The sequence below is a fragment of the Centropristis striata genome, chromosome 11, assembly GCF_030273125.1.
Source record: "Centropristis striata isolate RG_2023a ecotype Rhode Island chromosome 11, C.striata_1.0, whole genome shotgun sequence".
Classification (NCBI taxonomy): Eukaryota; Metazoa; Chordata; class Actinopteri; order Perciformes; family Serranidae; genus Centropristis; species Centropristis striata.
In genome coordinates, this window is record NC_081527.1 from 7512989 (window position 1) to 7535251 (window position 22263).

The 22263-nt window shown below is 39.1% G+C and overlaps 1 protein-coding gene across 2 annotated transcripts in view; it reads right to left on the reverse strand.

Moving 5' to 3' along the window:
* Positions 1–7712: 7712 nt before the first annotated feature.
* Positions 7713–22263, reverse strand: part of LOC131980679 (E3 ubiquitin-protein ligase MARCHF6-like) — a 29432-nt gene continuing 14881 nt past the window's right edge. For both annotated transcript variants that reach the window (XM_059344961.1, XM_059344960.1), the window contains exons 15-26: positions 21762–21896; positions 20502–20621; positions 19947–20047; positions 19654–19791; positions 17491–17686; positions 16249–16318; positions 14844–15025; positions 14453–14587; positions 13832–13921; positions 12162–12294; positions 10217–10352; positions 7713–8738 (exon numbers count right to left, since the gene is read on the reverse strand). In XM_059344961.1, the coding sequence (XP_059200944.1) occupies positions 8654–8738; positions 10217–10352; positions 12162–12294; positions 13832–13921; positions 14453–14587; positions 14844–15025; positions 16249–16318; positions 17491–17686; positions 19654–19791; positions 19947–20047; positions 20502–20621; positions 21762–21896 (1521 nt within the window). In that variant the 3' untranslated portion in view covers positions 7713–8653. The remainder of the gene's footprint in view (positions 8739–10216; positions 10353–12161; positions 12295–13831; positions 13922–14452; positions 14588–14843; positions 15026–16248; positions 16319–17490; positions 17687–19653; positions 19792–19946; positions 20048–20501; positions 20622–21761; positions 21897–22263) is intronic.

Sequence of the window (22263 nt, forward strand, 5' to 3'; positions counted from 1 at the left end):
CAATATTCAACAGTAATCAAATTACTCAAATTGTGATCAAATCATTTTAAAACAGTGTAGTAGAAGGCAAACTACTCTTAAATTAATGCTGAATTAATTTTTTTGGCTGGAAAATAGTCACAATGTAAGACATACCACATTCCCAGTTTAAACAATGGTTGTCTCCCATTGACGCCCCAGCTTAAATACAATTAAAGAAGAGTTGTGTAATAAAAATAATTTTGCCAGCTCAAGAATAAACATTCCAATAAGTCACTTTCTTACAGATTTCTTTGTACAAAAACTCATATAACATGGATCACAATTCCAATTTTAACATGTCAAACTCAATTGCTCCATGTCAATAAAATTAATTTTTAAGATACATATTTTGAATTGATCGAATCATAATTTAATAAATAAAAAAAAATGTTTAATCTTTGTTGAAATCAAAGTGATATCAGACCAGATTTTTTTTTTTTTTTTTTTACAAAATCCTCCAAAAACCAGATGGTAAGTTACCATGGTGTCTTTAATAAAATCCATACTATTCGATCAATTAATTGTGCTGCAGCAGAAATAAGTTGGGAACACAACCTTTTTAAGGTGACATGGCTAATTTATTAGTGTGTAATTTTTTCCACTTGTATTTTGGGTCAATTTGAACATTTAGTGAATTATTAGTGAATCTGAATTTGACTGATTGATTGGATTTCAGTTGCTTCTAACATACAAGTTCACACTGATATAAAAGATCATTCACTATGGTAGTTCTGTGGAGTCCAGGGACCAGTTTGGCTGATTTCTCATGGGAATGAACTGAGCATCTGACCTTCCCATATGAGGACACAGCCCTCGCTGAGCCAAGTTTTCAGCCACAGAAACACTAATCTCTAAATTAGTCCTAATTAGTGCTTTTCTTGAAACACAGTACACCTTTCTGTGTAATAAAGTGCCTTTCACTTGTACTTTAAATTAAGTAAAAAATACTAAAAAATAAAATAAAATAAAAAATTCAAGTTCTCTTCGGCCCATGTCTCAAATATCTTATGCAAATAAAGTCATCTGTACCCGAGAGTGTACATTTTACACTTGTTTTTTACCTGAAGCCTGGCATTACAATAGAGAAGAAAAGGAAATTAAACTCTTGCTGACACAGCACTAATCTCTTCAGAGCTCCTGAAGGAGGGACGAATCACAGGCACTTAAATCCATTATTTGATCATCATGAAAAGGTTCATCCCATTGTACTTGTGCAAAATGAAGCACAGGTTGAAAAAAAATCAGATTTAGCCTGACAGTAGATATGCTCCTAATCTGCACTCGGCTTCCAATACTGTTAAGACTGTGCATTAGCAGAAAGGTAATTGGATTCAGCAGAAATAACCCCACATCCTGTTTCCCAGAGCTGCAATTTCCAGGAGTGCTAGACATTATCCCCAGTCAGAACGGAGCTGTTATAAACTGCTGATGTTGAATTCTGATGTGAGATAAATTAATTTTGACAGTTAACTTGATGTTTTTCATAAATAAAGGGAATGGTGAAATTCAAGTCACATATTAAAGCTGTAGGGTGAAGAAGTGGATGAAGACACCATGTTGGTTTGTGGACTACAGTTTTGAAGAGTTTAGCATTTTGCCCGACAACATCTTGCTTTTTTTGGAGCCAGAAGTGACCGTACTTGGAGAAGAGGGTAGAGCTGGATAGGTTACATTGGTTATGACACCTGATTATGAATCGCACTGCATTTCTTGGTCAAGTTTGTTTGGTTAAGCCCATAGACCGTATATGAATGATGACGGAGTGACTGTGACGTCACCTGTTAGTTTGTGGCCCGTTGGAAGCATCGACTTCAGCGTTACACTCGTCGCCATCTTGTTTCCGATACAGGAAGCAGACCATATTTGGACTGTGGAGGAGTGAGAGGGATCTGATTACTGACTACACGCATCTCTACACCTCAACCTGACTGAGAGAAGCTGCTGCTAATTCATGTTAGCATTAACTGGAGCATTAACTGGGATGTTAGTTTTGGCAAAAAACAAAAACAAAATGTACGTTACTTACTGCAGAAAACTGAGCAGCGACTCCTTGGAGTGTCTGTTAGTCCAACCAAACGCTGAACAAGACATTTTTACTGAACAAAACGTTCAAATAAACGTCATTAAGTGAAAATACAGTGAAAGGGTCAAAGTTATGAGATCAAACCGGTAAACGTCCTTTTTTATATCTATGTAACGTTATATATGTAACTTTATTGACACGTTGCCGTGGATACGCTATATATATATATATATATATATATATATATATATATATATATATATTGTTCTGCTTCTCTCGTGGTGACGGCTCATCTTGTTAGTGACCTGTCAATCAAAGTTAGCCACGCCTTCTAAATGGGGCCATTATTTACACTATTAACATCAAATTGTCTTAAAGATTTTTTTTACTAGTGATTGAGACCATAGTGTTGCCCTAAAAAAAATTCTGAGGTAATAAATCAAGAGAGAAGTTTTGTCATTTTACATTGAAATTAATTAACAGAAATGTTTCTGCAGCCACACTTTGCAGGAGTTTTCGGTTGAATGCAGCTTAAGGCACTTCCTGGTTTGCCTTCCTGCTCAGACCCGGAGGTTGCCGCCTGGTTAAGACTAGCTTAGCGATGGCCAAATGAAGCTTCATGAACCATTTTCTTAATTTTCTGAGCCCACTATGTGGCGCTCTCTGTTCGTCAAAGGGTTGAAAGCACAAACAAATGCCCTTCCTTGTGCCTTTTTCTTTAAACCAAGTAACACCATCTAATGGGGTCAACACATACAACTAATGGTTCATGAAGCTTAATTTGGACATCACTAGTTAGGTTAGCCTATTGGTCAGAGGATAGGACGTGAACACCATTAGTGCTTGAATGCTACTGGTCTTGCCAAGAAAGAGAGTGGGATTCATAATAACACAACATTCACATCAATTGTCTCTACAAACGATATCTACTTACCAGAAAAAATAAACTGCTGACTCATCAGGATGTCTTTTAGTACAACGGAATGCTGAACAAGACATTGATGATTCAATTGTTACAATTAACTTTAGAAGCAGAGTGAAAGAGTTAAAGTTTTAGGAACACACCCAAAACAAGTTCACAGCTATTTTAGTTTACACAGTGCCATGCTGTGCATTTATAGGCTTCTAACCTGATTGACAAGTTGCTAACATGGCAACTTGTCAATCAGGTTAGAAGCCTATAAATGCACAGCATGGCACTGTGTAAACTAAAATAACTGTGAACTTGTTTTTCACAAGGAAGTAACACCTTAAAGCACACTCTGATTTATCGTCTATTTAACTCTAAATGAGAACATAATTTACGAAATGAACGTCATGCTGTATTGAAGAAGACTTGAAACTAACTGAGACCATGAACACACTTAAAAATGTTTTTACTGAGGTCATGAATCAACAAGTGAGGAGACATTTCTCATAGATTTCAATACAAAAGAACTTCGTTTTGCAACCGGTGGTGTTGCCCCCTGCTGGCCATTAGAAAGAATGCAGGTTTGAGGCACTTCCACATTGGCTTCACTTGTCAGAAAACTATCTAATAATTACAAGTACAAAAAAGATTAAAGCAAAGTTTAAAAAATAAAAATTAAAAAAAGGGATTTTGTGTAGCAGGAATGAATTTTTCTGCCTGTTGTTAACTAAACAGTAACATTGTTTAATGATCATATTGAAACAACACACTCTGAGAAGTGATTTAAACTATTTATTATTGTTTCATATTACTGAACCAACAATCAATAGACCTTAGAGTACATACCTTTATGATACGGTACATGCCACTGTCTTTTTGCACATATAAAAATAGAAATCATTTGCTTCTAGAAATTGAAATTCAAGACCAAAATTTGAAGTGTCCAGCTCAGTTAAAGAAGATACTTAAAGGTCACTTTACAGCATCACATATATAAATATAATGTGAGCATTCCACACAGCAGCAAGACAGCTGTCAGCACTAAAGTTAATGTAATTCACAATCCATATTAACAGAAAAGCTAACTATTTATGTTTACCAAACTCCAAATGAAACACTTCTCACACAAATGCAGTGTCAAAAACAGATGCAAAAACTTAAATTCATTTTTTTTTTTTTTTTTTTTAAGTAAAACCCATTGTGCAGAGTCACCACAGTGAAATACTGACATCTTTCAGTCTCAGTGGGAGGGTGTAAAGGTGTTGACTGTGTTACAATGGATTCTGAAATGATTGCAAACTGTGGTATAAAGTGCAACACATAAAAAAAGAAAGGAGAAAAAAAGCCTTAATTACATCACAACCCCAAAAAGGAACTTAAAAGACACCTCAAACATATCTCAGAAGTTTAGGGGCGAGAGCCCATCAGAGGATTGGATTATGGGTTTTTTTTTTGGCAGCAAGAACCAAGTTTAAAGAATGGCTGAGGCTCATTAAAATTCAAAATATGATAACATCTTGTGACATCCTTTAACTTTTCAAATCCGTCATTGTACACAATCTCCAAATGAAAAGAAATAAGAGGCATTTTTATCAAAAAATGGAGCAGAGGAGACAATGCGGCTATTCAATGAAGTGAGACATTAGAATTACAACACCTCGACGCAGACTTTATGCATAGAGTGGCTATAGAAATTGAAATGTTCAGAACCTTATTAAAGTAAGTTTTAGGGAATACACATTTTTCCTGCCCAGTGTTAAATGAGTATACTTCCTAGTAGTGATGTCCAAATGAAGCTTCATGTTACTTTAGTTGTATTTGTTGACCCCACTAGATGGCGTTCTTGGTTTGACGAAAAAGGCTCAAGAAAGGCGAATTCAGTGTCCTTTCAACCCTTCAATGGACAGAGAGCGCCATCTAGTGGGCTCAGAAAATATAGACAATGCTTCATGAAGCTTCATTTGGACATCACTACTTTCTAGAGTTCAAGGGAGTCACTTCCCCCTGCCAAGAGGGAAGAAGTCCAGTATGTAACCCCTTTTAAAACACAAATACAAGAACGATACAAAGTCAAAAACATACAAACTCTGGAAACAAATAAAACAGAAAAATGCTGCATGTCCAGCCGTATCAACAGCTGAGCAAGAATATGACAAAAAGTTATTGAACTGTGAACATTTATAAAATAATCATTTAGTTTGACCAATTGTGTAGAGTTTAATCAACTAATGGCACATAACCCAAACTGTGGATCCTGTGATTTTAATATAATATTGTAATTCAGACCTCCCCACATCAGATAAATAATTGAAGGACCATGAAAGACCCCGACTCCCTGAACTTCAGGGACCACTCAGAGACCCTGATTCTTTCTCCCACCAGTGTTAGCATCAACCTTCAGTTAAATCTGAGCAGCAGCTGTGAAGAGGTAAAGCAGAGAGTTGCCAAGGAGACGTATGACAAAGAGATTGTGTACCTTGTGCTTGACAGCACCCCCGGTGGACACAAGTGGTAATTACAGGTCCATGGCACATTAAATTCCCCCTCATTTCCCCAAACTGCTTTAACCCTTTATCAGGCAAAGAACTATATTTGGTGACTTCAGGTAATATTTTGAGAAAAAAGTTGCAAATTTACTAGATTAAAGTGTCAAATCTACAAGAAAAAAAGTCGCAGATTTAAGAGATTTAAAGTGGCAAATCTGCGCGAAAAAAGTCGCAGATTTACGGCAAAAAAGTGGGAAAAAAGCAACTTTTTTCTACCAGATTCACCACTTTAAATCTCATAAATCTAGGCATTTTTTCTCGTACATTTGCCCCTTTAATCTCGTAAACTTTTTCTCAAAATATTATTTTCGTATGTTTTTTTTACACATTCTGGCAGTATGTAATATCCTCCAATATTCTCTAGGGTTGAAATTTGGAATTTGCAAGTATTTCAATGAGTGCCCTATTAAGGGTTAAAGTGGTGAATCTGGGAGAAGAAAGTTGCTTCTTTAAATCTGCCACTTTAATCTAGTAAATTTGCAACTTTTTTCTCGAAATATGACCTGAAGTTACCAAATATAGTTCTTTGCCTGATAAAGGGTTAAAGACATCACCGTCAGTTGACCTGACTGAGAATAACAAGCACAGCATTATTAAACAGACAGGTAGATCAAAGTGAGAGTGACTCACAATGCAATTACCAGCTCAGCTCCCTGGTGGAGTCAGAAGTCTGTCAGTCTGGGATCAAACAAAGACAACTGACCCTTTTCAGTATGACGAGACCCCAGCAGTACCTGCGTCTGTTTCACTGACTGTTCTCCAACTACAGCGCAACTCTCAGCATCCCATTAGCTTCACATGGTGGCCCACACAGTCTGAACACTGTGGGAGCTGATGGCCTCAACTTCTTGTTTGCACCTTTATATGTGAAATGTAGCTGTAAATGGAACCCAGAGGTGTAAAGTAATGAAAGGTATAAAGACTCACAGCAGCACATGAGAGCGCCTCGAGTAGGGAATTCAATCATATAAACAAGCTGAGTCACAGGAGGAGAAGCATCTGGTGGACAGACAGAGGGACAGCTGCTGCTGCCGTCCTCAGAGACGCTAACAGAGCCACGTCTGACTGCCGAACAACAGACTTTTTAGTTATATGAATCACCATATCTATGAAGTAGTGATGTCCAAATGAAGCTTCATGAACCATTAGTTGTATGTGTTGACCCCACAAGATGGTGGTCTTGGTTTAACCCATTTCAGCTGGGAAAGCATTACCGCATTTCTACCATTAAAGCCGGGGAAGCAGATATGTCATTTTGTAGTATTTGTAGTTTTTTCCACCTATTTTCCGTCTCTTGGCCAATGGAATGCATCAGAATACACATGGGTGTGTCGCAATGCAACATGGGACTTTTCCAGAACTGAAATCATGGTGGAAGACGACTATAGTGGAGAGAGGCTGAAAAATTGATTATTTAGTAGAAGCGTTGACACTTCTGTTGAATTTCCAGAAAAACTTCAGGTTTTAGGGGGTTATTTTAAAATCACCCAGAGGTTTTCCAGGCATTTTTTCCAGGCGTTTTAAGCCTAAATGGGTTAAAGAAAAAGCCTCAAGAAAGGTGTTTTTAACCCTTTGTTGGACAGAGAGCGCCATCTAGTGGGTTCAGAAAATATAGAAAATGGTTCATGAAGCTTCATTTGGACATCACTAGTATAAAGTAAAGGAATTAGCCCAGAAGTTAGCAACAACGTCGGTCTAGATTCACTTCAGCTAGTCTCATTTTAGTGACAAATTGCTCCTCAGAGACCCCCAACTCACCTAACAAAAAGGTGGAAACCCTGTAGTCGAGTAAAAAATGGCAACCATCCAATTATGCTTGTCTAATTTAACTCTACTAGGCTAGACATACAGTCAGTTGCAATTTGAGGGGTGATGTTCTATTTTTCTAGCAATTTCTGGAACCGCTTATCCTCCAGCTGACATTGGACAAGAGGCAGGACGAATCCTCAAGATGGACACATAAACAGAACTCGGAGAAAACCCCAAAAACTGATAAGATGAGAGAGATGAGAGCTGGACAGCTTGCCACCTTCGCCAAAAAATTTCCTGCATTTTATCTCACAGTTTGCATTACTGCTGCTCTCCTGCCCGAACTAAGAGTGAACAAGAGTCAGCACTGTACTGGTTTTCAGTGTAGTTCTATTATCTGTTAATGTAGTTCACTTTTCTCTCAGTGTTTTGTCGTTTTTAGCTGTTGTCTAAGTGTCTGAACAGCTGATTAGCAGCAACAACTATTTTTTTTTTTTTTTTTACTCTACAGAAATATTTATTCTGATAAAATCAGAGACAGCCTAAGGATGCAACACAGGCACATTCTGAATTGTTCTTCGGCTGTTTTTTCCAGTTTGAATATCCGTAGTTAAAACCTCTGAGTGACCTCTCATCTCCTGGAGGTTTGACACAACCCAGACTGTTTTTAAATTTCACAGGAGAGCATCTTAAGAAAAAAAATCATTAAAAAAAAGTCATGGGCTGTTTCCAGATTGTCAAAAAATGAATTTCCTTCTTTTTTTCACATCTTAACCTAACAGCTCAATCCAGATATGTAACACTAAAAATCATTGTCTAATAAAAAACATCTAAAAAAAACTAAAAAATACAATCACATTGCTACATCATGTGTCCCTCCTCATCACTGACAACCTCAATCTGAACCTGTGATTTATCACCTCTAAGGCTCTGAAATGTAAAAAAAACAACGTCCAATTAAGAGACACTCTGTGTGAGATAGACAATAATCCACAACAAACATTCAAAGGGAAGCACAATCTGAGGTAAAATCTATGCTCAACTGACCTGACTTCAACTCAAACCTAGATTTAAAATAATATAATTACAACTTAAAATGTCAGCTGCGTTGAAGATAAAAATGGACACATTAAACGGGATGGACAGTCAACAACCGTGTGGTTCTGCTGAGTTTCTATCACGCTGAAATCAACCTGCAGAAATTCAGATTTTTCCCACAAAAAGTTTCGAGACTGTTCAGTCTTCACTCCTCAATGTCTTTGTCTCCCCACCTTTGACAGCAGGAGGCGTCGGTGAATAAGGAATCAAAAGTTTAGAGCTCGTGTTTGACAGCCGAGCACAGAGGAGAAAAAAAAAACGATTTCACCCCAGGAGCTGATGAAAGCTCTCAGAGTCAGCTGGGCTCTATGACGAGGAGCTGAAGGACGAGCTGGACGTCCCCCTGCCCGTCTTACGCTCATAGTTCACCAGACGCTGTCCAACCAGGTATCTGGGGGAGAAACAGGAAACACAAAGTTGTAAACCCTTTGATGCACAACATGGGTCTAAAGCAGGGGTCTCAAACTCAAATTACCTGGGAGCCGCTGTATCAAAATGACCAAAAAAAACCCCCACAAAATTACAAAAAAAAAAAGACACAGAATTACTAAAAAAAAAAAAGACACAAAATGACCAAAAAAAAGACACAAAATGACACAAATTTACTAAAAAAAAACACAAAATAACCCAAAAAATATACAAAACTACTAAAAAAAAAGAGACACAAAATTACCAAAAAAACCCCACAAAATTACAAAACAAAAAGACACAAAATTACTAAAAAAAATAAATTTAAAAAAGACACAAAATTACAAAAAAAAGACACAAAATTACATTACATAACATTTCCACTTCTTGCGGTAACAACAACACGGCAGATAATAAACGGTCCGATAGCAGCTGCCTTTCTTTTTGTTAACGTCGTCATAGAAACAAGTGAAACAAAGCTCCAGCTGGAGCAATAAAGGGACCTTCCACACACAACACGGTAAAGTGCCATTCATATAAAACTCACATTAAACTTTCATATCAAGGTGGGGGCCACAAAATATCGTCACAAGGGCCGCAATTGGCCCGCGGGCCACGAGTTTGAGACCCATGGTCTAAAGTGACCCGACTAAATTTTTATATTTTATGTCTTTGCAATAAATTAATTTCATCATTCAGTATTGCAAGTTTCCAGGTTTTCATTTCTTACTTTTTGAATTAAAGCCCTTTTTTGCATCACTACGCTTCTAATGCACAAGGTCATTTTTGACCCATGTGTGTAAACTTGATGTAGTAATACAAAAACTATTTTTCTTCATAAAGCATGAAAGGAAAAATGGATATAATGATCTGTTCTAATAAAAAAAAAAAAGATATTCAAACACACAGCCAGCATGAAATAACATGGGAAATGAATGCGGGTCATGTTGTGCATTAGAAGGTGTTTATATGTTGTACATCAAAGGGTTAACAAATCTTTTTTTAACATATTTATTGACATTACACAATTTAATTTGTTTCCATTTTATTGACAAGTCCTCAGTGAGGTCTCTGGGATCAGATTTACAGTAAGATGTGCTTTTATCTTTAATCTCTTTGAGATTGAGTTTGATGTTGTGACTTACAATCCTATAAAACAGTTTGCTCTATGGATCTTTTTGTTTTGTAGCGTAAAGACTTATACAACATCATTTTTAATTAGATAAATAAAACAAGGCTATAAGGTGATGACTTTTCTTTTCTTGGCTGTTAGTCCGATGACTGTAGTAAACATAACAGCTTTCTACTTCAGGTAGTGTCGGAGTTCAAAAGCCTCAGAGATTGGCAACAGAGTTAAGCACTATTGCAAAGGTTCAGGTTTGTTTATTGGAAGCCCAAGAGTAAACAAAATTAAAATGGTCCTATGTGTTAGTTCAAACAAGAAAAACAAAGTTTACTGACTTGTCGTTCTTGATGTGCTCATAAAGGCGTTTGAACTGTCGTATCTGGAAGGACAGGATGGCCAACAGCAAGACAATCATCAGCAGGAAGGGATAGATCCTCCTGTCCACCAGCGTCTGCATCTCTGGCTGCACGCCTGTAAAGGAGAGAAGGATTATAGAGGAGGAAAATACACAAACAGAAGCTCCTCTCCACCAGCCTGTGATGTCTTATCGGCAGGAACAAACTGATGAACTTGGAGATGAGGTAACGGAGTAAATGAAAGACAGAAAACAATCAATTGCACTTTGGCGTGCACAAAGGCTCAACTCCTGATTACGGCGCGGCTGGGAATTCTTTATTGACTTGTTATTTAAATGCAAGAGTTGTCAAAGTCCACATCAAAAACACAGCCTTGAGCAGGCTTTGCATAAAAAAGCACTTCTTAAATGAGCCCCGTGTCCAAATTAGTAAGGATCTGCCTGTGCTGTGGCCCGATGGGAGTCTAGTGTGTCTGCTACCTCTGGGCCCCAATTTGATTTAAAACCAATTTAATTTAGTCTGTAAACAAAACAACACAAGGACCAATTAAAGTTTCCTTTTAGCTGTGCTTTCTTACTCACCAACTTGTTGGGTTGACAGCTTTATTAATGCTGTTCAACAATTCAATAACATTCACATTTCACTACTGTTGTTATCATTAATTACTAATTTGTCTTGAAACTCTAAGGAATAAAATACCTTTACTGTAGCTTTAAAAAAATAAATCCCAATTCCACAGAACTTTGCAACACACCTCTTTATCCCCCCTAAAATATCCACACATATACACAAGCACTTATTAATACAAAGTACACACACACTTTCACACACACCCACACGCATCTATAGCATTTACATAAAATCCCCCCGTCGGTCTGTCTGTCTGTCTGTCTGTAGATTTGCTTATCAGCATATATGTATGGCCACACAATAACCCTCCTCCTACCTATTAACTATCAGAAATCAATGTTAACAACAACTGTTGTTGTAAATATCTACTCTTTATTTTTTTTGATTATTTACCTTATTTTCTGTTTAAGTTGTTTGACCTTTTCTTGTTCTGTAAATAAAAATAAAGTTGTCCTCCAAAAGTGGGGGGGTGGTGGTGTTGGGCCAAAAAAAAAAAAAAGAATGTAATTGCCATACATAGCAATCAAGACGGGCAGCACAAGTGTGTTGTACATGTCTTGTTTGGATGCCAATATAGGCTCACAGAGAAAATAAATAAATAAATAAAATATGCATCTTCAGCAAAGCAGCTCTATACAATCAGCAAAGTTTTGTTATAATGTATTCTTGACTTATGGCCAATAATGGATATGTTAAATCACAGTGAACTTGCCCTTTGACCTCTAACTTTTAATCAGTTCATCCTCAAGTCCAAGTGGATGTCTGTGCCACTGTTGTTCTCGAGTCGAGTCGTCAATACCTGAATTCGAGTCGGAGTCCAAGTCCCCAGTGTTAATAAGTGTAATGTGTAATAAGTAGCCATGGTCTGTCCAACAAAGGGTTAAAAGCTCACTGAATTAGCCTTTCTTGAGCCTTTTTCTTTAAACCAAGAACGCCATCTAGTGGGGTCAACAAATAGAACTAATGGTTCATAAAGCTTCATTTGGACATCACTACAGCTGTCTATCATGTACAAAGTTAAAAAAAATCTTCTAAGCTTCAACATTAATGTAAATAACCAAAAGATGATAAAATCCTAAAGTAGGGGGAATAAAAAAAAGAGGTGTTATTGTTCATTCTTCCTTCTTTTACCCCACTGACAGAAAGCTGGAGCAGTGAAGGAGACAATGGAGAATAATGAGAAGAGATAAAGGAGGCTCTATTGCTCCATTCCCTTGAAACGTGTTTGCCAGGGTCAGTCACAGTATCAGAACATCACTGCTTCACCCAGACACATAAACAGAGATAGACTCACCCAGCAGTGGTGTGATGCCTTTAGAGATAGTGTAGGGCACGCTGAGAGACAGCAGCAGCACACAGATGACTGGAGCGGCCAGCCCGCGCACGATGAAAAGGAGGTCAATGTTTCTGATTCCGTTAGCGTACACCTACAGGAGAGAGAGAGAGAGAGAGAGAGAGAGGTGAGACTGACAGGTCAGGCATCATATAAACCCTGCTTTTTATGTGGAAACGGCACAATCATGGCTAGGAGGAGGGAGAAATTTAAAAAATGTATTTTGTGCAACTTAGCATGTATAATGCCATAAATCATTATAAAGACAGAGGAAAAACAAGTTGAGTTAAATACAGAAACCTATATAAAACTATTAGGGATGGGAATAATTTAATCAATCTATGTATTTTTTTATTTTATCTCTTACTGTGGCTGTACGTTAATAAGCCAATGAGCTGATAATTAAGTTGGATGAAGCTACAGTTTGCAAACTGAAAGTTGCAATCACAATTACAAAACAGAAACAGAAATACAAGAGGATTAATTTGAGCAAAACTATCTTACTGTATCAAACCTTGCTAGCATGAATTACTGAGTTTAATTTGATCCAAAACTTATTTAAACACAAAACACATTTAAATATTTAAGATTACTGGGAAAACTAACCTCATGCCTCTTCGGGGGCTGAAACATAAAACATCGAACTCCTTGATCTAATATTTACAGTTTAATCTCACTTGAGTTAGTTTTACGATTGACAGGATGAAGTCTCTTTTAGTCCCTTCAAAATAAAAGTGTCCGTTATCAAAACAGGCTTTTGCACAATACTGTATATATATATATATATATATATATATATATTTTTTTTTTTTTTTGGCCCATGAATGATGCATAGTTTTTAAACATAGTATGGCATAAAAACATAGCAATTAATTGATTAATTGATCGTTAACGTTATAGATACTGGAGTTGGCAGGTTTCTTCCAAACGCCCATCCCCATTACCAATATTGAAAAAAGAGGAGCCCTACATGCTGTACATATTGTACCATTTACATTTTTAGTCTATGGGCTGTTGTCAAGGTGAGAGACACCAGATGAGCTGAAGGCTGCTATAAAAGCAACATGGTGCTGTAGGCTGATCTCCTCCATGACACCAAGTATTAATGCAGTAATTCATGCAAAAGGAGCCCAACCAAGTATTGATGGAGAGAAATGAGGATACTCTTCAGAAGCCTGACATTTGTGTTTAAAATATCCCTTTTCTTTATTGATCTTATGTAATATTCCAATTTTCTGAGACACTGAGTTTTGTGTTTTCATTATCTCTAAGCCAGAATCATCAAAATAACAAGAAATACAGGCTTTAAATATTTCACTCTATGTGTAATGAATCTATATAATATACGAGTTTCATTTTCTGAAATAATTGACAAAAAATAATGAAGTCTTTCATTATATTCTAATTTTTTTAGATTTACCTGTAAATGCATTTTAAACCCTGCCAGTGGGTTATGGGGTTCAGAGGGTTAAAATATGGACAGACAGTAAATTATAAGCAGGCTTTAAACACCTTTAATCCAAAGTGAACAACATTTACATTTTAGAAATGTTTCCACACATTTCCCCTACAGCAGCTGTACACTGTATTTACATGTCATGGATTAAATGAAGGTAGATGGATTGACTGACCTGCTCGATGACCGTTTTCAGCCACCACTGAGGACCCATTAGAGTGACGGTAGCAATGATTTTAGCATGGAGCACACCCAGGGCCCAGTCCTGACACACACACACACACACACACACAAAAAAATAACCAAGACACAATGAACTTTGTCTCAAAAACAAAGCAGCTGCTCAGAATCACTGTATCAAGGTCGAGTTACTGAACGCCAGCTGGTGTTGTTTGAAATGTGTCGACACTTTTTGTCTGTACTTAAAGAGTATAAAGTTTGGATAACCAGCACTTCTGACAACATGTGAACACACTAAAACATTAAAGGAATTTTTGACCAGTGTGAACAAACAGTCTGATTTCTCATACCCCTTTTCATGGTTCATGGTTCAGAGCCACTGTCTAATCTCGAAACACTTCGACAGTCAAAGAACCGGCTCTCGGACAGGAAAACTCACACATACAGTGAAGTAATTACGTGGTTCAACTTGCTCTGCACAGGCTAAAGAGCCAACTGTGAACCAGCACTAGAACTAGGTTTGCGTTGGTCGAAAAGGGGTACCCGATGGAAACAATCAAATAGTGTGTAAGATTTTAATCACTTCAATTGACACACACAGACTCATGAGTCCTACCTGCCAGGGGTAGAAGAGGGGCGTCTGGTCCAGTGGGACTCTGAGAGGAGCAACGATGACCAGCTCAAACAGCAGACCCAACAGCAGAGGAATCACGCCAGCTAACAGCCCGGCCACCACAACGGTCTTTACGATCTGTTCACAACAAGGTATCACATCAAAGTTCACCACTCAATGAAGGGGGGGGGGGGGGGGCAGTTTAGCGTCTGGCTGAGAGGACGGGGACATTACATTTAAAAAAAAAAAAAATGTTAATTGTTTGTTTGTTTTTCTGTGTTTTTTTTTTTTTTTTTTTTAACTGTAATTATGTATATACATTGTGAAGCACATTGAGTCTGCCTTGTGCATGAAATGCGCTCTATAAATAAAGTTGAATTGAAAATTGAATTACCATGAGAGTCCACTCGTGGACTTTGAGCAGGATGATGGTCCGTCCCTGTGGCATCCAGGACAGGATCACCGTGGCGACTCGTATGGCGAGCCAGCAGACGTACAGACCGCTGGCTGCCGTGTACAGCTCATGAACCATGGCGCTGCCCATCCAGAACGACATGAGCCAGCGCCCCGCACTCACTGGAAGAGAGGGGCGGTAGACAGTTAAGGCCTCGTTCAGACTGCCAGCCAAAATCAGATTTTTAGCCCATCCAGATTGGAACTGGATGGCTCTTTTGAAGTCTGAACAGTCACAAATCACATGAAATCAGATCTTTGCAAACCGGATCGAAACCACCTCCGGGAGGTAGTTTCAGATTGCATTTGGACAGATGCGTCTCAGTCTGAACCTCCAAACACTCAGATTGGTTTTGACTGTCCGTGACGTCACTCTTCGCGGAGACGAGGTGTCCACCTGCAGCCGCGCCCGACTCATATGGGCCCGACGGGGGCGTCCATCCGCCCGGTTTCTCCCCTGGTGCGTCTGAGATGTTCTGCACCTCTACTGGACAGTGATGAGGCCAATATACTGAGGTGACCTGCCTCCATCTTGTTTGTTGTTGTTGTTCTTGTCGCTGTCGCAATTATATGACGTCAGACGCTCTGACGCCGTTTCTATGGCAACCTGTCAGATCAGTCGATAATGTGGCCCAGTCTGAACAGAGCCATATTCGATTTGGACACTTGCTAAAAACAGTGTGGACAGTCAACCCTAATAATCGGATTTGAGTAGGAATCTGATTTGAATCAGATTCGCCTGCAGTCTGAACGCGGCCTTAGAGGAATGGAAGTGTGAAGAATCGCATCGCTCCACTGGCTCCCCAACTGCTACCACATCGACTACAAACTTCTGCTGACTGTTAATAATCCCTCCAAGGTCTGGCCCCTACGTACCTGTAGACCCCCTCCAGAGCTCTACGCTCAGCTGACCAACTGTTGCTGGAGGTGCCCAGGTTCAGGTTAAAAACAAGGGGACAAGAACCGTTGCAGCAGCAGCCCCCAGACTCTGGACCTGCCCCCCCTCCACATCCGTGCAGCTTAGTCCTGAATGTTTTTAAGTCTCACTTGGAGCCTCTTTTCTCTTGACTTCGATTAACGTCTTCCTCTTGCGAGTGCTAGGGAACAGTGTCCCCATGTAATCCCTCAGTTTCCCTTTTTTTCCTTATTTTAACTCTTGCACGCAATGTCTTTTAATCCTTTTTGTTTCTTTTACCTTTGTCAATCCTGTATTTTATTGCACTTCATGCACTTTTATGTGAAGTACTTTGTGCAGCTCAGCCATCTGCAAATGCACTATAGAAATAAATTGACTTGACTTGAATGACTGAGAGCTGGACAGAGGAAAATGAAAGTCAGCAACTTACCCGGCAGTGTAAGGCAGATCAGGCTAGCCAGTAACAGTGTCACACACATAAAGACGACCAGCAGAATGATCTAAAAACACAAAAGAACAAAAATATAAATTGTACAGGTACAAGGTTACTTGAAGATTTAACAGTGACAGGATATACTGGATGGATATAGAATACAAAAGGCCAAATCTGGTGCCTCTCACACATTTTAATGACAATATTCCATCATATACACTGATCTTAATGATTGCATATTTTAAGAATTATTTTAATCCAGAATGAGGGTTCTATTATGTTTAATTTATGGCATCTTATTTTGACAGTCTTCTTGTAAATTATGTGGTCGATTCGGTTAGCCCACTGTGCTTTTATTAACAGGAAGTTATTCAAGTCACAGATAAGTGTGATTAAGACAACTTAAATTGTTAGCTAATGTTAGCTCACTGCAACCGAACGGCGTATGCAGCAGTGTGTGTTTGGACCTCTGACGGCCCGGACAGGTTGATAGGATTTAGTTCGGCGCATTCACACGCAGACGGTGAGACACAGAGCGATCATGTCGGGACGGGACTGATACAGACACAGCAGCTCGGTATATTCAGTGCGTGTGTAAGTGTATGAATGCACGCGCTTGTCTAGGAGGAGGATGGAGAGGTGGGAGTCGGGTTCTGACTGACTGACGGGTGAAAGGCACTCTGCTGAACAACAGCAACAAAATGCAAAATAACTTTATACTTAATTATATACTTTCAGCAGCTTGAAATATGATCATTGACATCTTGTCATAGTTTTAAATATGCCCTGTCTTCTTATTTTGAGTGAAACTGCACGTATTTCAGATAATGTTATGTCAATTTTTTTTTCTTTTTTCTTTAACACTGCAATTTCAATTTACAATAATATTATGTTACTTCTTTCAGTTTTACTAGGCTAATGTTATGGCCAACTTGTGGCCATTTAGAGGTTGTGTTCATTCTTGTGTTAATTTTTTCTATGTTTGTGTTGATGCCTGTTGTCTTTGTTGTTGTATGTCTGTAAATTGTTGAGTGTTTTGTTTTGTAAAGTACTTTAGGACCCCCTCGAAAACGAGAGGATTCCTCTCAAGGGGTTTATCCTACTCAATAAAAATTTCTGAAAAAAAATGTGACGTTAGCGTACCACAGAGGAGTCTGGCGGGACAGATTAGAGTCCTGCAGAGTGTAGGTAATTAATGGGAAACTCTGTAATATGACTAACCAAAACAATGCGAGTTACCTTGAGGGGGAAGTTGATTGGCCGGTGGTACGACTGGAAACCCAGAGGACCGCCCTGCTGCAGAATGGCCTGATGGGCAGCGTGAAGCCCCTCCCCCAGGCCAGGGAACCTGTTGTTGTTATGGCGACCGAGGTTGTTGTTTAGTTGATGTTCATCATCATCTTCGTGGTCCCCAAGCAGGTAGGAGTGAAGGTCTCTGTGGAGGAGCCATTGGTGAGTCATTACTGTGTCTTATTACTATGACTGTGGAGTGACATTATGACAAAGCAAAGCTCTATAATTTGAAGGTTTTCTAACTGCATCATGTGAAAACTGTGGTCTGTTATCTGTGGCACACACTTTGTCACCGATTCACCATAATCACATATCCACATGCCATATGATGCTCTGGGTGGGAAAGAGTTTGGTGAACTGGTCCAAGCTTTTGTCTTGTGTACCCCAGCGAGGTAAAACAATCAAAACGTGGGCAGATAAATCTGTAATAACCCCCGAAAAGAATCCAGATGTGAGGCTGTTGTTGCTCTCACGGAATATGTTTGTAGTGTTACGTTGTCATTTACCCACGCAGTCTCTAAAATGAGCCTCTTTTAAAATGAGGTAGCATTAATAGTTTGTGGTATTATTAATCAGTGTGACGGTTACTACATATGAATCGTGGTATTATTTCCTCAAACCATAATGTTCCCATTTAGCTTATTTCCAGTTCGCTAAAGTCTAATACAGCTAATAGAACACTGATTAGAATATTTATTAGTCTCCTGTTATTTATCACAGTCAACATTCAAACCGAATGAAAAAAAAACACTTAATTATGGGACAGTGTCAGACCTAAATGCAATTATTAAGTGTAACATTTAACACTAGCAATGTTCTGCCTTCATTCCTCTTTGGGCTTATTTGCAGTAACAGTGTTGCTTTTATGCTGTAATATTTTTTCACATCAGGTGCATTTCCGTTCGGTACTTTTCCTTCTCGTGAGCCGCTATGGGTGTGGCTTTGGAGAGAAGATCCGCCCAATTTCACCGGTTAGCGGCTCAGATATCGGCTCAGAAAGTACCTGCCTCGGGTCGGTACTTTCTGAGCCGCTACTGACTAGTCGACTCTGATTGGATACGGTTTAGGCGGGGATTTTGTGCATGTGTGATTCATTTGCAGACTGGTGCAAACTGGACGCTGAGGGGTAACATCTCCTACTTTAACTGCAGCTGGGAGAGACTAGGATGCTTTGGGACAGGCGCCTGCTACTCGTTAGGAAAGAGTAGGAACGAGTCTCCAAAAACACTAGAAAAAGGCGCTAGATTAGTCGCTAGCCCCTTTTTTGAAAAAGAGTCTCTAGAGGGTCTAAATAGTTGCTAAATATAGCGACAAAGTCGCTAAGTTGGCAGCACTGCTTGCCGCGTTGGTCTGTTGTCACATTAACTCTGTTGGTTAGCTGCTACAAACGTACCTGAATGGGAACAGAGGCCGAGGGGAACTAACTAGTGGGCCGAGCCAAAACACTCATCCGCTTTCCAAAAAGTACTCAGTGGAAAGACGCCTATTCCCAACCTTATTCTCACGCCATTCTGACCAAATCAGCTGATCTGTCGAGGTGCACTTGTGTGTAGGAACACTGAACGTCTACGGTTCAGAAAAAGTAGTGCCAAATGAAATAGCAGTGAGGCAACAAAAATCAGTGGACGCATTCTAAATATAGCGTAGTTGGGCCTTTGTTTTTGTGGTTAAATTTTTTTTTTTTTTTTTGCAGTCCCTGTCTGCAGCAATTCATTCATTTGTTTCCTGTCTGCAGGGTGCATCTGGTTCAAACTGGGAACACACAGACTATCATCTACTGCAGGTAACAAACTGACCTTGGGTAAGTACCTCATACAACCACACTATCTGCTACAGAGGCTGAAAAATCTATTATTTAGTAGATGTTGACACTTCTGTTGAATTTCCAGAAAAACTTCAGGTTTTAGGGGGTTATTTTAAAATCGGCCAGAGGTTTTACAGGCATTTTTTCCAGCCGTTTTAGGCCTAAATGGGTTAAATCAGCTGCTGTATCCCTTTGTTTACATTCTTTTAGGCATCCACCAGCTGTTAAGTTACACATGCATGATATTGTGCTATTTTATATCCAAAGTTGCAATGCGTGTGTGTGTGTGTGTGAGTTGTGCCTACAGCATGTATCCAGCTGTGTACGTCCAGGCGTGGACGAGCCGTTTGAGCCACTGGCGAGTGTGACCCTGCTCCAGCAACGCCGGCAGAACAACTTGAAGCAACAGTTGCTCTAAAGACAGCTCGCTGACGGGGGCGCCGCTGCAGAGACGGAACAGAAACCAAACTCATTATCTTTAGTATAAACCGTCAATGTAACGAGGAATGGCAGTTCATTTACTTTTAGCAGCATCCTATTTATGTTATGCCTGAATAGACAATGTCATCTTTAGCTTTGAGATACTGAAAGTGTGGACCTGTAAAGCATGACGTTGTAGGGCAGGAAGGTTGGGAAGAAAAGTTTAATGATTTTGATTGGCAGCCAAAGCATCAGCAGAACTATGGAGCCAAACACCACCTGGAAACACACACAAAACAACAAATCAAAGTTGACATATAAGAGGCTCTATAATAAATAGGTCTGAACAGTTAATTGTGTCCACACTGACATAGCTATGTAATAAAGAGCGATTTTCATACAACAAATATGACCAAAAGGGGGTTTCTCAGCAGTTTCCAGAACAGAAGTGCTCACTGTTCAATCGCTGAAAAATGTAATTCTTGCAAAAATCTCCAAAATGTCAAAAACTTTTGGTACCAAATCACAGCATGGGTTTTTCTGTGGTGTTGCTCAAGGTGTAGGTGTCTTAATATTATATTTTGGAAGGATTTTTGACCATTTTTATCAATTCTTGAGTGATCATGAGCCATGAATCGATATAATATCACCAGGCAAAATATCTCGATACTATGCTGTATCAATTTTTTTCCCCACCTCTAGATGGAACAGAGGAGGAGTATACTTTACTGACCACAGAGAGAATGAACCTCCGCAGGTGTCTGTAGATGGGCAGGTGGATCATCTCTTGGACTGGGTTGAAGTCTGGATCGTTCAGGTTCCTCAGGAACCACAACACACCTGGCCGGAGCACCTGCAACCACAAAATCATGTCAAAGTTTAACATTTTTAGTAGGGATGCGCCGTTTAGCATTTTTGGGGGCCGATCCGATCACGCGTGGCTCCAGGAACGATAACAACTGTGGGAACCCCGTGTCTTCCACCACTGAAAGAGGCTGCTCGTCAAGTCCAATGAATTCCATAAGCTTTGTTGTTATATCCCTCCACCTTTTACTGTCCCTGCTGTAAGGCTCCTGGCGTCTAACCATTTGCCCGGGCTTGTTTCTCATACTCGCCGTATTCTGTTGTGTTGCGCGTTCTCAAATGTCGGATAAGGTTAGGTTTATTAAATTGTCGTTGTTGGTTACCACCTCTTGGAATTTCGGCGTCGCATGTCTTGCAAATGTAGTTGCAATTTCTTCCCAAAATATTGAGAGTGTTTCTAAGTCTCTGAAGAAAAATACAGCAAGCCGCTGTGATCAATCAAAGCCTTTAGTTACGTGCAACACGGAGAGAGTTCTCAGCAATCTCTCCCGACAGAAGAAACTTTCCATACTTTTATACAGTGCTTACATGATACTTATATGATCAAAGTACAGGAGGTTGTTACAGGTGAAGTCGCGTCTTAATGTAATTAACATACATGATCCAAACATTACAGAGTAGTGAGAGAAACTTCAAAGAAACAATAGAACGTGGATTGGGAGTCAGTCAGATACTTGTCATGCAAAATACTTTGTAATGAGACATGACTTAATTCACTGTGCTGTTAATGTTTATTGTTTAAATATCAAGAATCTAATACTATTTTTCCCACACAAACAGCGAATTTTACATCTTTTTCGGAAACTGTGAAAAAATTCAAGAACGGAGAAGTCATGCTGCCAGTTTCATTCATGATGAAAGCAGAAAAACAGTCGCGGGTAATTTACGACACGCGCAGAAAACAAAACAGTCTCATATAATTAACGTCACGCAGAGAAAAACAGTCTCGTGTAAAAAAATATATATATATATATATTAATATGCGATCGGCTTTTCTGACACTTTGAGAGCCCACCGATCAACCTGTTTAGGGTCCATATCGGTCGATAACGATCGGCAGCCGATCGATCGGAGCATCCCTAATTTTTGTTTTTTTACAAAAATGACAACTCATGACTCCTCCACTCACCTCTCTGAGCAGAAGGATGAAGGAGGCGAAGTAGAAGACGTAGACCATGCCGACCAACCAGTGGAGGAACATGGTGGTGCCAGGGGCCGAGTCAAAGCTCTGCTCTCTGTCTTTCAGAGTCGCATCGAACATCTCCTGTTATAAACAAAGGACATGCTTTATTATGAGTTCAATACCAATGACAAAACTTTTTGTCCAATAAATATAACATGTTATGTTTTTTTTAATCAAAGTGTCAAGTCAAGTCAAGTCAAAGTATATATATAGAGCACATTTAAAAACAACCTCAGTTGACCAAAGTGCTGTACAGTTATTAAAATAGAATAAAATCATACACAAATAGTTATAAATAAAAACAATAAAATACTGAAAAAACAGTAAAACAATAAAATGGTAATAAAAACTCAATCCAAAAACAGATAGAAAAGAAAAATAAAAGGGTAAAAAAAGTAAAAGAGTCATCAAATTCCATCATATTTGTGTTCACTGCATCATCATAATT